The 17,537-nt window shown below is 40.3% G+C and overlaps 1 protein-coding gene across 2 annotated transcripts in view; it reads right to left on the minus strand.

The window, feature by feature from the left end:
* The window catches only part of LOC138007167 (small ribosomal subunit protein mS39-like), a 51,662-nt gene that overhangs the window by 19,479 nt on the left and 14,646 nt on the right, over positions 1-17,537 (minus strand). For both annotated transcript variants that reach the window (XM_068853924.1, XM_068853923.1), the window contains exons 10-18: positions 16,883-16,996; positions 9,975-10,033; positions 8,929-9,016; positions 8,457-8,517; positions 7,857-7,936; positions 2,239-2,287; positions 1,847-1,957; positions 1,032-1,118; positions 729-836 (exon numbers count right to left, since the gene is read on the minus strand). In XM_068853924.1, coding sequence (XP_068710025.1) covers positions 729-836; positions 1,032-1,118; positions 1,847-1,957; positions 2,239-2,287; positions 7,857-7,936; positions 8,457-8,517; positions 8,929-9,016; positions 9,975-10,033; positions 16,883-16,996 — 757 coding nt within the window. The remainder of the gene's footprint in view (positions 1-728; positions 837-1,031; positions 1,119-1,846; positions 1,958-2,238; positions 2,288-7,856; positions 7,937-8,456; positions 8,518-8,928; positions 9,017-9,974; positions 10,034-16,882; positions 16,997-17,537) is intronic.

Raw genomic sequence — 17,537 nt, forward strand, 5'->3', positions numbered from 1 at the left:
AGTTACAAACAACGGAGATAAACTGTTAGGCTGAACAGTTTTCAAAAACCGCAATTGAAACCCATTTTAATCTTCATCCGTTTTGCCCATCCCTTCCTCCTTTTTATTAGCTATTTTATTCAAAACTTCCTTCAATGTTTTAAGCAGTTTTTTTTCAGCGGAGCTCAGCTGCTGAGATTAACCCAAAATTATAAGAATGTATTAAGAACAGTCCTCAGGCTGAGACTGATCATGAGTCGACTGAGAACGTTTTTATTTTGGTGTTTGTATTTTAAATAAATGTATGAGATAAAGCTAAAGAAATGTAAATTAACCCAAATACTTGAGGGCATATTTAGTATAACATAACGATGGTTTTCTTATTACATGACACATATATCAGTCAATGAGCACTTCTTAATTATAATCGTTACAAAATATTAAACTTCAACACCATCAAAGCAAGCACTTTGATAGGTTTCCTAGTCACGTCTTTACGAACGTTTTCAGCCTCAAAACGCCAAATTACATAAGAACGTTCAGCCTCAGCTCCAAAAATAGACGTTTTTATGAAAAAAAGAGTGTATTTGCTTTCTGGGGTTAGAGACAGGAGCTCCGCTTTTAGGCCTGGTTTAATCTATATATAACGTTCCGCTTTATTTGGTTGCCAGTGTCCAGTCGCTGAATTTGTCTGACACAGCCCCTTTAATTAAGTGACGTGAATGCTAACTTAGAGTCACAACGCTTACCATCATCAGGGTCTCTGAGTGGAGGGAGCTTGGGTAACGATTCCAGGTGTGTGATGACTTTATTAAGAATCATTGGACTCACAGCCTCCTTTGCTTTCATTCGGTAATCTGAAAAAGGCAAACGTAGAAAGAGATTGAAGTGATGCCTGTTTCTTCTGACTAAGGACCTACTTGGCTACGGAATTGCAAGCCATTCATGGACCTTTAAAGGTAGCATCATACTACTGTCCTTATTGCCAGTGAGAATATAACATGCGAGTGATTTAGCACTGGATACTTTCGAAGGGTCTGATGAAAACTCACCATTACTTTCTCGTATTTGTTTTTTCTTTTCCCAGTGTTTAACATACTCTGCCCGTATTAACTGATTATAAGATTCCAATGTGGGTTCTAAAATCAAATTAAAGATCAAAAATCCATCAATCAATCAATGAATCAATCAATCAATCAATCAATCAATCAATCTGCCAGTCTTTCAGTCTCTTAGTCAGTCGGTTATAATACCAAAAAATAATATTTTTTGTCACAATTAAAAAAAAAATGCAATTAAGTTGAAGACAAGCAAAATATTTTTTTTTTGTCAAAAGCCAATATGTGGTCCTCATTCAGTTCCAGTAAACGGTTCCCAAGGCCATTGAAAGCAACCAAAACAAAATCCAACATTTGCAGAAGCTAATGGCACATGTTTGAGCAACCTCCACAAGTTAAGTCCAAAGACGCGTTGAAAAAGCAATGGAACCTCAGATAAAAAGGATAAAATTTGTATACCAAGAACCATATGTGGTGCTAGGGAACCACCTTCGTTGGGCTGCTGTTGGATGATTTTTGGTGGTCGTGTACAAACACGCAAGCAAGGCTGGCTGGTTTCGTTGCACGAACTGCAAGTTCTGAACTGGTTTACTGAAAACTGAAGTGGTTTCGTTGACTGAACCAGTCAAGTGTCAAAGCATTATTTTACAATCAGAAGGACTTGCTCGCTTAAAAACCTAAAGCGTCTTAAAATGTCGCCTAACATCCAATGAGAGCTAAGAGCTTGATACACTATAAATGAAAACGTTTCATCATGTGTTTTTGGAACACATTTGCATAGATCAATAGAGACGTCCCAAATACCTTACCTAAGCCAGCGGCCATCATATCGCGAAGAATCCCAAGCGCTAAGTCAGTTTTCGACATGTTATCAGTTTCAGGGCTAACAACTGCTACCTTCATAAGAGTATTGTAAGTTTCTACAACATAATAAAATAGGTTTGATTTCAGTAAAGTAAGCCTCTGAGAACCACCCTCAGAACATGGAAATCAAGCCAATGCCTTTGCAACACGTCAAACGTCAGAAAATCAATTAATGCGTTTTCCGCATTTTAATCCAAAAAATCTAAGTACAGTATCAGCCCCATTTCATTTGGTGAATGATGGGTTTTCTTATCACTGAAAACAGTGTTACAAAACAAAATTATTGATTCAACGAGCCACTGATTTCTTTGATCATGAAATAGCTCCACACACTCACTCAAATCAGGAAGGACAACAGGCTCTTCACCCATGCTTTGGATCAGCTCCTACAACAGAAATGAGAGAAAGAACTTTTAATTAACTATGACGAAAAACCTTTTCAGCTCCTAAACAGACACAAATGTTATAGGCCATCATCCGAGTTCATGTCTGCCTCCTCTTCAAAGCGAGTCTAAGTGCCACGTTTTTGTAATGGTAATTAGTTCTACTTTACATCTGAATGAAAACTAATTTTCATAACAAAAACTTCGCACTTAGACTCGCTTTGAAGAGGAGGCAGACATGAATTCGGAAATGGCCTATTTAATACGTGATTCTGATTGCCTGATTTCAGCCAATGAGAATCAAAACCAAGACGTATCGCGACACATCGAAGCGCATTTCCCGTCTTTTGCCCTGAATTCTGATTGGTTAACAGCTCTGTTGGTTCTCGTTAAATTGACAAAGAAATTATCTCGTTTTTTTAGTTTCAGGACACTTTCAATGGAAATAAGTCTGACCTTGTAGCTCAGTCGGTAGAGCAGCAGTGATCTAACCCGAAGGTCGTGGGTTCAGTTCCCACCCTGGTCAGAGTTTTTTTCTGTCCTTGCGTCCTTGCCCATTTCCATTAGTAGGGCTAACGCTCACACGGTTTATATGGGTTAGAAACGTAGCACTTCACATTACACTCTAATCAGTTAAGGCCTTGAGCGTTTAAAAACCATTTAAGCCGTCATCGACACAAGCAAACTTCCCATATGACAATAAACGCGGAAAATCTGTCCAGCAGGTTCTTCAGTATATCACAAAATTCTGGCCCCGGTTCCTGGAAAGTCGATTAGCGCTAATCGTGGATAAAATCCCTCAAACCCCGGAATAAAATTTATCCTTAGATTAGTTCCTGTTCCTGAAAGCACGATTAGTGCTATCCAAGGGATAAAGTAAGGGTTAAATTTAACACACCTAGCGAGGTGGATTAACCCACTAACCTTCGGAGTAAACGGAAAGGAAAGGAAAGGAACTTTATTTAAGTGTCTAGTCGTTCTAGCGCTAGAGCACTAATTGGGGACACTGTAAACTGAAAGTAACAATCAACGTAAATCAAGTCAAATGTTGCTTTTTGAGGAGAAGGGAAACCGGATTACCCGGAGAAAACCTCTCGGTGCAGAGTAGAGAACCAACAAACTCAACCCACATATGACGCCGAGTCTCGGAATCGAACCTGGGCCACTACGCCATCTCTGCACCCACTTTTTCGAAACAACAAAATGGCGGACTTATTGTTTGATATTTTGGCGGTTCCGCGTCAAGATGCATGATATCGACTTAACAAACTTTTCTGAAGCCGCTTTCGTTTTGGTCGGGATTTTTTATATTTTTGGCGGAACGTCTGCGCGAAGATCTTGAACGACAAACTTCGCGGAACCATGCTTTATCGCCAACGGTTCAAGTTCTTGTGGCGCTGCGTTTCTTCGCCTCTGGAGGCTTTCTCGAAGTACTTTGCGATACCGTAGGACTGTTAAAGTCCACCACTCGGACAATTCGAGACGTTTCTGCAGCATTAATCAAAAAGCGGGAATATGTTAAGTGTTTAATGTGCTCAGCACGTACAAATCATAAATGCAGGCATCTTTACCAACATTGGTGCCAAATAGCCAGGAAGTACACACGACAGTTTCATTTTCACAGACTCCAGCCTCGAACACTAGAGGATTGTTTGCTCTACGAAGACAGTGGCTACCCATGTGGTCCCTTCCTCACGACACCATACCTAAACCCATCCAGTGCCCAACAGGAAGCCTTCAATAAAGCCCACACAAAGACCCGTGTGGCTATCGAACACGCATTTGGGTCGTGGAAGCGGAGATTCCATCTTCTCCATTCTGAAATTAGAACGACACCAGAGAAAGAATGCACTTTGATAGGAGCACACAACATAGCCATCCTCAGGAATGAGCCAATGCACGGCCTTGACACAGAAGATCGACCAGAGCTTACACAATATTGTGGCCCTGAAGATGGAAAAGCTGTAAGGGACTATATTTGTGATAGCATTTTCTAATGTACTTATACTTGCAGCCAAAGTTACAAATGAGATGACTTATTTCAACTTATAGGCTATTTCACAAACCCCACATTTGCCAAATCTTGCATGTAAGAAAGGTAACTATGATACTATGACTTTGTGAATAATGTAGGTTTCCTTAACATAACTTATGCATTGCCTCTGACATGTTTTCTTAATGCCACTGTAAATAGACTTGTTTGGCACTCTCCTTTGCTCAGTTCACAGCAATATTATACTGAAAGACCATTTTATTGAGAGGATTGTGAAAATAAAATAAGGAAGTATTGTCTGTACAATCTCAAAGAGAGGTTAAAAACTAGCACTTAAAGTGAGTTTATCTTGTTGGATTATGAAAATTGTAGCACAACACTCCACACAATAGCTGCTCACAGATATTGTTTCACTATACTCCTATAAGCTATTTAACCCATTGACACCTGGGAGTGAGACTTAACATATTTTACTGTCTCACACCAACAGATTTTACTCATCAACTGAGGGGAATCCTTCCGCGTTTGACGTGTCTATACACCTTATTCCAAAATGGCTGCCATTTTCGCATTCTTTTGTTTCCTTGCAAATTGGCCCTTATGGCCTCGTTCAAGGGTAAATATTCTTTTGAATTTTACGTTTGAAAGCGAGGCCATAAGGGCCAATTTGCAAGGAAACAAAATAATACTAAAATGGCAGCCATTTTTGGAATAAGGTGTATGGGTCATGGTTGTGTAGTAAAATTTGGAACAGCCTCCCGAACAACATTGACGTCGTCAGCTTCATCCAAGACACTGGAATACCGGTACAATCTTTTAAGAGCCGAGTGCATAAGTATTTATTGCAACACTATTTAGCTAAATAGAAATTTCCGCTTCTTGCGATGGGAGTTCTGCAGGTGAAACAAACTCTTAGTGCCACCGATCACTGGTGTCTGATGTTGAACTGCTCTGTCTTGTTCAAGTGTCTTGAAAATGATTTAAAGTTAGTTTTTCTTTAGGTAAGCAGCTGTGAGCCACTGATTAGACCATTAAGATGTCAAATGTAGTACATTTTTCTCTACATTTGAATTTGATACTTGTATCTTACCTTTTGGGCTATTGTTCACTTAGTGCATTATATATGTATAATAAATACAGCCTCTCATGTTCACGTGAGAAATGTTCATATGTTCATATGAGAAATGTGTGTACATAATAAATGACCATTCCTGGTTGTGTGATGAGCTGTAGCAGCAAGACCATGTTTTGTCTGAAGAAGCGAGCTGAAATCTGCAAAAAGTGTCACCCAAATATGACATAAATTTCCATTGGACGTGCATGGTTCACTGATAGTAAAGAAACACACAGACAGGCTAAGCTTTTACTTAGTCAAACTCCTTACCAGATTGTCCTTACTTTAATCACATAGGTTTATTGACTTTTCACATCATCATCAAATGCTTTGTGCTACCTTCACTTTACACAAAGAAAATCAACATATCACTCATGAACCTGATGCTGCAAAAAGATGCACTTGAAGCTTGAAGTTCTAGCTTTTTTTTTCTTAAGAGATTTTTTCTCTTCAACAAAAGACATTCGTTCTGCATTCTCAGTACGTCATCTTGACAACAATTCACTTTCCTCTTCCTTTCCTTCACTACAGCAACCTCTTTATCTTCAACCTCATGATCGAAATCGTAGCTGATCGCTGGGAGTAACTGATTCTGACCCTAGAAGAATCATTGAGAAATCTCAAAACATATCTAATCCAACAGAGATTATTATAGCGCATTATTTTCAGTATTAATTGCTCAATCAATTCAATGTTGTTTTCTTTTGTACGATTTGCGGCCGCTGGTACATGAGCTATATATGACTAAAAATCTCGTAGAGTAGATGTCTTTGTCAATAACACTGAACTTCAAAAAACCATTGATCGGTTTGTTTGATACCCCAAGTACTTCGTTTATGCCCGTATTTTATATTACAAAAACTAACGAGCAATCATTTTGTTGTCTCGACATAGGGCCCAAAATCTTCGCAGTGAACGCTCAGCCTCTGAGAGTAAGGTAGCTTCATAGCTTAAAATCAGACACGTATCTTTTCCTCCAACGAATCCACATTTATCTTTCCCTCAAGATATGCAGACAACGCGAACACAAACAACACAAGCAAGCAGAGAGCGATCACATGACAACTTTCGTAACAATAGGATTGTTTACGTACCTGCTTCGAACCCATTTAAGCCGCTGAAAGTGGGTATCCTCGAAAACTTCAATAATTTTCTCACTGGACGCACTTGGGGGCATTGGCGCTGGCCCACTTCAAGTTTTCTTTGTTTCTCTTCCAACAGTTGCAAATTCTTTCTTTGCGGTGCTGTGCAAATTTTCCACTTGTCCTTCACTTCAGCTACCGTTCGCCCTGCCGTCCCCACCCCATTCACAGCATCAGTTATTTTTTGCCACACTTCGTTCTTTTTTTGATTGGTTATGTTTTTCGTTAATTTGGCCTGGATAACTGCAAGGTGATTTTTAACATTTTCCGTAATTACAGAAATTTCGTTCATGGAAAAGTTCGGCTTTCTTTTTCTTGCTCTCGATTCATATGCAACTTTTCCTTTACCTCCACTTTCCACTCTTTCCGACATATTTTTCCTTTTCCTCACACAGTTGAGTATTTTGCCACGCTTAACCGCGTCGTTGAAAATAACTGGTTTGACTGGTTTATTCCTACCTTTAATCGTGGGATAGTTAATCGCGGAATAAATCGGTTTTCAGGAACGCCTTCTTATCCCTCGATTAGTTACCCCGGGAATAAGAAATTTAAACGCCGTTTAATCTCTAATCCGAGGAGAGTTTAATCGGCTTTCCTGGAACCAGGGCCTGATGGTTTTCTCTTCGTTAGAGAGTACCGGTAATTATAATCCATCAAATATTTTCGCTCGCGCGCGATGGGTCTAAACGCGTCACGAGGGCGAATATTCCGAGCTATATTCCCCAATTTTTAAAACTAATGTTAGGATGGCAGAACGGTTTGCTTTCGTAACAGAAGAAGAGATAAACCTGCTGGTCGATAGAGCGGTACCAGAAAACACCAAAAAATCCACTTCATACGCTGTTAACGTTTTTGATATTTGTCCTTGGACATTATCTGTTCCTCGAAGCTCACAGTTTTCACGCTTTTCGGAACAGATAATGGCCGCGGACAAATATCCGAGCATATTTTCACGCCAAATGAAGGCTATTGTTTATATATAAATAGTGAATGGAAATTGTAAATTTATTCCCATTAACTATTTCGGATGCTCTACCACTGAGCAAGTCCATTTAAGTTATTAAACTACAATTGTAGGTTCTACGACAACTGCTTGTTGAAAATAAGAGGCCAATGGAAGTAAACAACCAGTTCATACTGGTTACTTGAAAAAGCTGACCTAACGAAGCCACTTTTAATAGGAACATATGGAGCTAATCTGTCAAATTAACTAAGTGTTATTTACGCATTAATTGCATCTAAACCAAATGTTTAGTGCCTAAAGAACGGTGGATAAACAATGTTCACTTTCTTTCACGAAAAAAGAAACTTTCTTCAACAAACCTTTGCTCTGTCCCATTTGAAATCAAATTGACGGGATTTTGATATTGCCCTCAACAGCAAGTTGTACGTGAACAACGACGCTGTCAAATAACGAAATAAATACAAGTAAAGGAAAAAGAACTTACAAAAAATTGCAAAAGACACAAATGCAAGATCTGGGTTTCTTTGTTTGAGCGACCGGGGGTGGGAAATAACCGTACAAATGTCACACTACTAAATTTCAAATAAAAGATTAATTGTATCTGATACGATTCCCCTGACGTTCACAAACCCTACGTTTGATTCACTGTGTAAAAGGTAGAGTCACTTTATTTAACGTCGGTAGTTCCTTCAGCTACGAGGCTGGTATCAATGGAAGCCGACGGTACGCCCTTTACCCCCTCCCTCTGTCAGTGCTCCGTTTTAAGGGGATTTAAAGCTATAGCTACACGGATCAGAGGAAAGTCGAAACAGACGTTGAAGTTACCGAGGATCGAACCAGGGACCTCTCGCTTCGAAAGCCGCGCACCAACCATCTGAGCCACGACTGCTCCTAAAGATTAAGATACTTTTCAAATAACTTTGCAAAAATCATGGCAAATAATCAACTTGAGCACAAACCTTGGAATCCAAGCTGACGCATTTCCATGAAGAGGTTATATGCATCCTTGTAAGACCGGTACTGAAAGTTACATGTACATTGCAAATAAACACTTTAAGCTGACATTTTTATCGACAACACACGAGCAGCCAGGAGATAACACAGCACATTCCAACTTATTGATATAAAACCTGGGTTCAACAAATGCTTACAGTGTAACTTACATAAAAGTCGCAGAAAGCCTTGATTACTCTCTGTGTCGATATCGTTAATTGTTCATGACCACATGCACAGTTCTTATTAACTCCTCAATATTACAAATTTAAACCAGAAAGCACGTAAAAATAATTTAATGAGTTCTTTTTGTAACCTTTGTGAAAAATTCCTTTAAACAAGAAAATTCAGCTTGTCCTAGAAATTGAAGGAACTCTTAAAAATACTAGCATATTAAAAATATAAAATTTGAATATTAAAATATTTTTTTATAGTTACCTTTAGAAACCCAAGAACCATGACCTCATACGTTTTGCCATTTTTTGTTTCCATACTGTCAAACATTTCCATTGCATAGCTGTCATTTCTAACCAAAAACAGGAGTAAACCAAGGTTAGGTCCTACATTAAAAATACATGTACCCATGTACATAACGCGTACTTTATGTCTAAAGTCGTCAGTACAGGAATAAAACTATGTAAAATTCAATAAAATTCTCCTAAGAAAATCAGCAGAGATATCAACTGCCAACACAGCATTCATCTGTTCTAAGAAAAGGCTTAATCATTCTGATGTCATATTTCATATGAAAGTGGTGCAATTCCACCCTGAGTTGATTTTGTGATGGCAAAAAGTTTACCCTGTCATGAGAACACCAATGATAATTCTCACAAACTTACTTCATTTCTGTGGTTTCATTTTTCTCGTCTTCCCTAAAGGGGTATTGAGTTGTTGGTACACAATCACAACGAACCTCATTCCCAGGGTCTCTCTTTCCTGCCTCCTTTGTTGTTGAGGAAACACAGAAGAGAGAACCTGGAAATGAGGTTGAATCGCAACTCGTACGTTTTCCTCGAATTAACAATTGTGCTAAGTAATTATTTTGGTTTTATTAGGTTTATTAGAACACCGACATTCTTTCAAGATGATCACAGATGAAACCAAGTTTTCCCTTTGATGTTTCTGGAAAAAGAACGTTGCGAATTGTGAATGATCGACAAGTTGATCATTCACAATGATCTTGATCGTAAGTTGTGAATGATCGACGTCTGCGTAATCGCCACTGACTTAAAATACCTTTAGAGTTCTTCTTAGTATCAATGATACTAAAGGTTTTGTGAGGCATAAAAGGATGACGGATGACTAACAGTGATTAACGCCTGTGGCCGCCAAACGGAAAAATGTTAGAGTACGTTTTCCCGTGCGAGGTCACAAATTTTTGAGGTTAATGACGCAAAAAGGCGAATGAACGTTGGGTTTTTTCATTTATCCCATCAAAATGCTTGAAATCTAATTTAAAAGAATACACCATTCTATTCATTCACCTCCATTCACTGGTCCCTGGATTTTTGTCACCGTCCTCAGTGATTGTTCCATTGCTACGCTGCAAGTAAAATAATGCATGAATTATTTAGATGTAATTCAGTATAAAGGACTTGTTAGCTCCCACTCCATCCCATCCACTACTGCTAATAAGAGCCCCTTATTTTAGTCCTATAGTACACATACCATAAACATCTCCAGAGTCTCGTTGAAAGTCACTCAGCTCATCGCCAATGGAAATACGAAGATTTGTTGAGAATACTTTACCAAGATTTTACAACCAGTACCCCACACACTCATCCAGAATTAGGAAAGGAAAGGAAAGGAACTTTATTTAAATGTCTAGTCTTCTAGTGCTGGAGCGCTAATTGTGGATGTCGAGATTCCAGTCGTTCAAGTTGTAACTTTCTTGTTTTTAAATTCGTTGTAAGCGCTCGTTGAAAGCACTCGTGGTAAGCGTTCGTTGTAAGATTAGTCAGGCGTCACCAGCCCGCGCTCGGTAGGGACCGGGAATCGTTTCAAAAGAGTTTGAAAGAGAACATGGCAAGTGAATTGACCTGTAAAGCGAGAGTTGTGGCCGATTAAAACAGTTTATCAGTGTGCTTGAATCAATCCGTGAGTTTGTTATCAGAAAAAACAGTTCCGACAAAGTGGCGACTCTGCCAGGACGTAATCATGTCAACATCTGCGGAAGAGGAAGAAACGAACTGAAGGTGTTGAAACTGACGCACGAAGGTTCAGACAAAATCGCTGGTACTAAATCATTATAACCAATTCAGAGACATCGCAAGCTTCTCGAGAGCAAAGTGGAGGAATGTCACGACATAAAGGCGAGAGTACAGGAATTGAAACTTGAAAAGGACGACGAGGAGGACAACATTCGAGCGTAGAGTAAAAGGATTAAAAAGAGCTTGGAAGAGTACGAAACGGCAGTCAAAGGGCTAGAAGAGTTGGAGCGAAGTTTGAGGGAACGAGAAACAAGAGAAATTCAAGAGGAGGAAGAAAGGTCGAGATGGGAGATTAAGAAGAAGTTAGAGGCAAAAGCTGACGAGAAGGATAGCGATGCTGCGGGAAAATTGAAAGCTAAATTACCGAAACTTGTGATTACCAAAATTCAGGGAACCCATCTAGACTGGCAAAGGTTTTGGGAACAGTTTGAAGCGGAAATAAATAAATCAGACATTAACACACTTACCAAATTCTCATGTTTGAAAGAACTGCTTGTATCAAGGGCCAGAGCAACCGTAGATGGGTTACCATTTACCAGCGAGGGTTATGAAAGAGCAAAAAACATACTAAAGACCAAATATGGGAGGCCAAGTGAAGTAGCTAATGCACATAGAGTTGATGAAGAACATAATGAGACTGTCAGTCATATAAGGAACAAACCCAGCAAGAATCTGTGAATTTTATGAGAAGCTGGTAACAAACATTCAGACACTCGAGAGCATGGGGAAGGAGAAAGAAATTAGAGACAAATTACCAGGCATCAGAGCTGACCTTGTGAGGATTGATGAAGATTGGCAAAGGTGGGAGTTTCCACAGTTAGTAGAGGCTTTGAGAAAATGGTGAGAGAAACCCAGTGCCCCTGGATAGCCACAGGGGTGGCAACTCTGGGAGGAATGACAAAGGTGGTGATAAGGGGTTTCAAGCTAAACAAGAGGAGTGGAAACCGAAGCCTTGTGTTTACTATAAATCAGTGGAACACAGATCAGTTGATTGTGAAAGGATCAAAGGGGTAGTAGATACAAGAAGGTATTTGAGTACCAACAAGTTATGCTACAACTGTACCGGAAAAAAACATCAAGCGGCCGAATGTCTGTCCAAGACCAATTGCCAGGAGTGTAATGGCAAACACCACACTTCAATTTGTGATAAGAACACTAGCCGGTTAATGTTGGCAACAGGGGAGGGCTTAGTGGTGTATCCAGTAGTAGTTGTGAAAGTAGAGGGAATTAGGTGTTGAGCACTATTGGACACTGGTGCGGGCAGCTCATAAGCAACGACTACACTGATTTAGTGACTGAACAGGAAACTTGATCACAAGCAGTACAAGAGAATCGAGATGATGATGATGATGATGACAGAAAGCCAGAAAGTAGAAATCTATAAGGTGCAAATCTTTAACATTAAGGGAAATTTCAGCCTGCCCACTACCCTGAGTAAAGTTGACAAAGGTGTGCTGCTGACAGTTCCCGACCTGCAATACACAGAAATGATCTTACAGCACAAATATCTAAAAGGTGTAATGATGGGTGATCAAGATACAAAGCAAGAGCTGCCAGTTCATGTGATCCTGGGTGCTAGTGAATATGCAAAGCTGAAGACAAGCTCAGTGCCGAGAGTTGGCAAGCCAGGCGAACCAATAGCAGAGCTTACATAATTTGGTTGGACCATTATGCCCCCAGGTGCAAAGACCAACTTGAGTAGCGTGTGCCTCACAAGAAGTTCTTCGACAGACTATGAGTAATTGTGTAGCCTTGATGTGTTGGGTTTAGAAGAAACCAGCAGGTGATCAGCAGGCAGTATACAGTGAATTACAAAAGCAGCTTGTAAGACATCCAGAGGGTTGATATGAAACTGGCCTTTTGTGGAAAGCTGGACACACACTCTTGCCTAACAATCGTAATGGAAGTCTTTGCCGACTAAAAACCTTGTGAAGAAACTGGAGAAACAACCTGGCCACCTGGATGAGAACAACTGGATAATCCAAGACCAGCTTGAACAAGGGATTGTGAAAAGAGTGAATGATGAGCCACAGGGAGAAAGAGAGGCAGGAGGCAGGAGGCAGTGTGGCCCAGTGGTTAGGGCGCTTGTCTTGAGATCCGGAGATCCCGGGTTCAAGACCCGCTCTGACCACTCGTTGAATCTGATCCTGGTTGTCCCTGGTTCAACTTCCCAGCTGCACTTGTAAATAGCCAACTGGTTTTCCTTTGGCCGGTTGGGATTCTTAACAGTTGTCATTAATCTGTTCCGTCGTTTCGTTGTGTTTCAATGGCCCTGAAAAGCCCCTATGGGGAGCGGTCAATTAAGTATGTATGGTATGTAGTGCACAAAGATGCGAATAGTGTTTGACGCATCAGCTAAAGCAAGTCCAACAAATCCGTCATTAAATGATTGTCTGGAGCCTCCACTTCAAAACCTACTCTGGAGTGTTCTAGTCTGGAACCATTTTAAACCAGTTGCGTTTTGTGCTAACCTCAAACAGGAAGCAGACTGTGATGCGCTACGGTTTCATTGGACAAAGGATAAGGACCCCTCACAAGCTGAGGCTATAAGATTCACTCGGCGTTGTTTTGCCTAATACAGCCACTGTTTCGTCACGGAGGAACTCTAAAGCTACACCTAGAGAACTTGAAGGCTAAATATCCTGGGGAGGTTGACGAGATTATGAAGAGTCTGAACATTGATGACATCATTAGTGGAACGGATACTGTTGATCAGGGGTGTAATTTAAAGGAGGTCTCAGTCACAGTGTTTGGGGAAGCAGGGTTCGAGTTGCGTAAATGGCACTCGCATGTGCCCGATCTGGAGGCTGAAGCTGAACTGAGAGATGAAGGCCAAACATATGCCAAGTAACAGTTGGGCGTAAAACCCAATGAGACTAAGCTGTTGGAAATTCCTTGGAACAAGGAGGAAGATACCCTAGCTGTGACCTTTACCAGGGATTCTACAGAAACCAGTAAGAGAGAAGTGTTGAAGAGTTTAGCATTAGTATTTGATCCTTTAGGAGTATCCAGCCCCACAACATTGGTGGGAAATATGATCTATAGAGAGACATGTGAACAAAGAACAAAACCTCCTGTGGGATGCAGAGTCACCATAGAAATTGGAGAAACACTGGCCAAAGTTCAAGAAAAGCCTGCCCGATGAAGTCAGATTTCCCCGCAGTCTAGCTATAGCCAAAGAACCAGTCCAGGCTATTGATTTGATGATACTAGCGGAACGGGAACAACGGCAGCTGTGTATGCAGTAGCTTATCAAGAGTTGGGAACTGACCAGGGTCTGGTTGCAGCAAAAGCTCGTTTAGCAAAGAAACGACTAACGATCTCAAGGCTGGAACTTTTGCCAGGCCATGTGGCTGCCAATCTTGTTGATAACGTGAGAAATATGTTTGAGGGTTGTGCAGTGAGGTCGGTATATGGATGGATAAATAATATGGTGGTTGTGGAACAAGAGGACAGCCTGGAACAAATCCTACAGAAACATGGATTCTGGCAAACCATTAGTATCACGCCATGGGTAGTGAGGTTTATTCACAACTGCAACTGCAGGTACAGCAAAGCAAGCCGACTGTCAGGAACATTAACTACTGGGGCTGGGAGCGGAGAGTACAGCACAGCAAGCTAAACACGGATCAGTTCCAGGAGGAGAGTCTGTATGGGTGCCCTATCTATCTACCTCCCGACAACCTGATTCACGATGCACACGTTCTGAGCCTTCAAAGGGGAGTGGGTCTCACCATGACATTAATTGGCCAAGAGTACTGGGTGCCACATCTGCGAACCCACCCACGCCTATTTTGCGAACTGACAGAACAGTGGGATCTCTCCCATTTGAATTGCTGGGTGTGGATTTTGCGGGCCCAATTGCATATAAGAAGGAAGAAGAAGCCTAACAAGGAAGGGAAGGCTTATATCTTATTGTCGCATGCAGTTTGAGTTGCTACCGAGCCAAACAGCCGACCCAGGAAAATTTACTCCGATAATGGAAGGAGTTTTACAGCTGCAGCAAAGTGGTTGTGTATGGTGATGAAGTCGGAACACCTTCAGGGCCACCTTGCCCACCAGGGCATGCGCTCTGGGTGGGGAGCACAATTTGAGGGACTTGTGGGCCTCATTAACCGGGCTTTATACAAGGGCATCAAATGAGCTAGCCTGTTTTGGAAGGAGCTCGAAGAAGTGTTGCTTGACGTGGAAGTGACACTTAATAATCGACCACTGTGTTATGTGGAGGATGACGTGCAATTGCTGGTTTTGACCCCTAGTGCCAGGATGTTCGGTCAACCCAAGCTTATTTCAGACGAAGACCTGGACAAGGAAGATCCAGATATGTGGAAGAGACCAAGATACCTGCATCGTTGTAAGAAATTCCGTGGAATCGTTGGTCTGGGGAGTATCTTAAGTATTTGAAGGAGAGGCACAACCTAAAACACAAAACCAAGGAGATGGCTGTTTAACTGGGGATGTAGTGCTCATCCAGGGTCCAGAACAAAACGGGGGGAAATGGAGCATTGGAATTGTGACCAAGTTCATTAAAGGAAGAGATGGGGTTGTTAGAGCGTTCCGGGTGAGGGCTGGGAAATCTTACCTTGAGCGAGCAGCCTTTACCCAATGGAGCTCTCCTGTGATCAACAACGAGAAGAACAAAAGGAAGGGGGAGGAATGTCAAAACTAAATCCAAGTGCAAGGGAGTTTCGCCATCCATTATAGCAGCTAATAATATCTGTTGCCTTGCATGCGAAGAAGCAACAGAAAGCTGAACATTGAACATAGCACTGTTGGAGTATTTGATCAAATAGGGAAGTGCATCGAGATTCTAGTTGCGCAAATTATAACTTTCTTGTTTTTAAACTCGTTGCAAGTGCTCGTTGTAAGCGTTCATTGTAAGATTAGTCAGGCGTCTCCAACTCGCGCTCGGTAGGGACCTGTAAAGCGAGAGTTGCGGCCGATTAAAACAGTTGTGTTTATCAGTGTGCTTGAATCAGTCTGTGGGTTTATTGTCAGAAAAAACAGTTACAACAGTGGAAACTGTAAACTGTAATCAACAAATTAACGCAAATCAAATCAAATGTTGGTTTTTGAGGACAGGGAAAAACCGGAATACTCGCAGAAAAACTTCTTGATGCAGAGTAGAAAACCAACAAACTCAATCCACATGACGCTAAGACTGGCAATCAAACCTTGGCCACATCGGTGGGAGGGGAGTGGTCTCACCACTGCGCCGTTCCTTAGTTTGCCTTTTAAGCTTTTTTTCTGGAGTTTCCAATGAAAATTGAAATACACTGTACATGTACACTGTATGAGAGATATTTAAGTTTTCGAATATTTTCCCGGTGAAGTTACATTTTAGTGCTAAAAAAACTAAAACTGAAAAACTTTATTTAAACACGTGACATTGATGAGCCTAAAAAAAGACTCGTTACAAAAATGCACGTGTATCTACAATAGTATTATTATATATATTAAGAAAATACTAAACTAAGAATCTATACTAAAAATACCTATTATTTTATACTATAAATTTAAAATAGCATCTAATTAGTGCCGGAATTACAACGACACTCGTCCTGGCTCAACTTAAGTTTCTTTAGTTTGGCCACAAAATCCTTAAGGTTTGGGGCCTCCCTAGCATGCAAAGGTATATTGTTCCAGAGGCGGCACGCAATATACGAAAAAGATCTGTGTTTAATTAAAACTAGTATTGGGGGCTGGCTGCTACCATTGCCGCAAAGATTGTAAGCACAGTTTTTGATTCTAAACATATTACTCATATAATTGGGATAGCCTTTGTACACAATTAGTGTCAGAGCTTGGACCAGGCACCTATGCTTAATGGAATCTAAATTATACTACAACAAGATCTGCTCGTAACTAATAGACTTAGGTAGATTGAAGAGAGTTCTAAGTACGTAATAATTGGTATTTTCTAACTTATCAGATAAAGTTTGATTAATTCCAATTGGTAGAAGAGAACTACAATAGTGAAAATGAGGTAGAATGTACGACTTATGTAGTTTAACTGCAGAGTAACTATCTTTGCATGAATTTTACTAAGAACCAATTTAATATGTGAAGAAAAAGTGTGCTTATTGTCAATCAACACTCCCAGCAACTTAAGTTTATCGATAGTCAGAATATTATTTGACTTTCAGGTGAGCTCATAATTCACAGTACAGCAAATTACACACCTCTTGTCCTGAAATACCAAGATCACGATCTTCATCTAACTCTGAATCACTTAGTAAGTCCTCCTCTAAGCTTTCCATCTTTTTCCCTTCAGATTCTATACTTCCCAGAGTTACCTACAAGCACGCAAGACAACATGCAAGTATGCACTATTTAAAAGTGTCACCTTTACAAACTTAAAGTTAAAATGCAAAAGTACTAAAAAGAAAATAACTCTTACTAACCGAATTCATGCATGAAGGACAAATTATTAAGGGGAAAAAACAAGGATCTGTGACTTACATGTACAGTACGGACCAAGAGATGGTTCTTATATCTCTGAGGTAATAAAGGTGCACAAGAATGTAAACTAGCTAGTCTAGCGGAATGTTCAACCGCAAAATAATTCCGGACGTACATTGTACTTTCACAGAGATATAATTTAAGAAGTAATATTTTTGAGAATTTTTTTAGAAGGAAAAAGCATACTTTACTTATCAATAAAATAGGTTAAAAATAGAATTACATATACAAACATGTAGTATTTTGACTGATCTAAATTTGCACACCTTCGAATGTCAAAGGAACAAATGAATAATATTATGTTGACAGCCGTAACTGGTTTCAAAAGTCAGAAACACCATAAGCATCATATACAGATTGCAGATCTTCAACCCT

This window comes from Montipora foliosa, chromosome 6 (genome assembly GCF_036669935.1).
Source record: "Montipora foliosa isolate CH-2021 chromosome 6, ASM3666993v2, whole genome shotgun sequence".
Lineage (NCBI taxonomy): Eukaryota > Metazoa > Cnidaria > Anthozoa > Scleractinia > Acroporidae > Montipora > Montipora foliosa.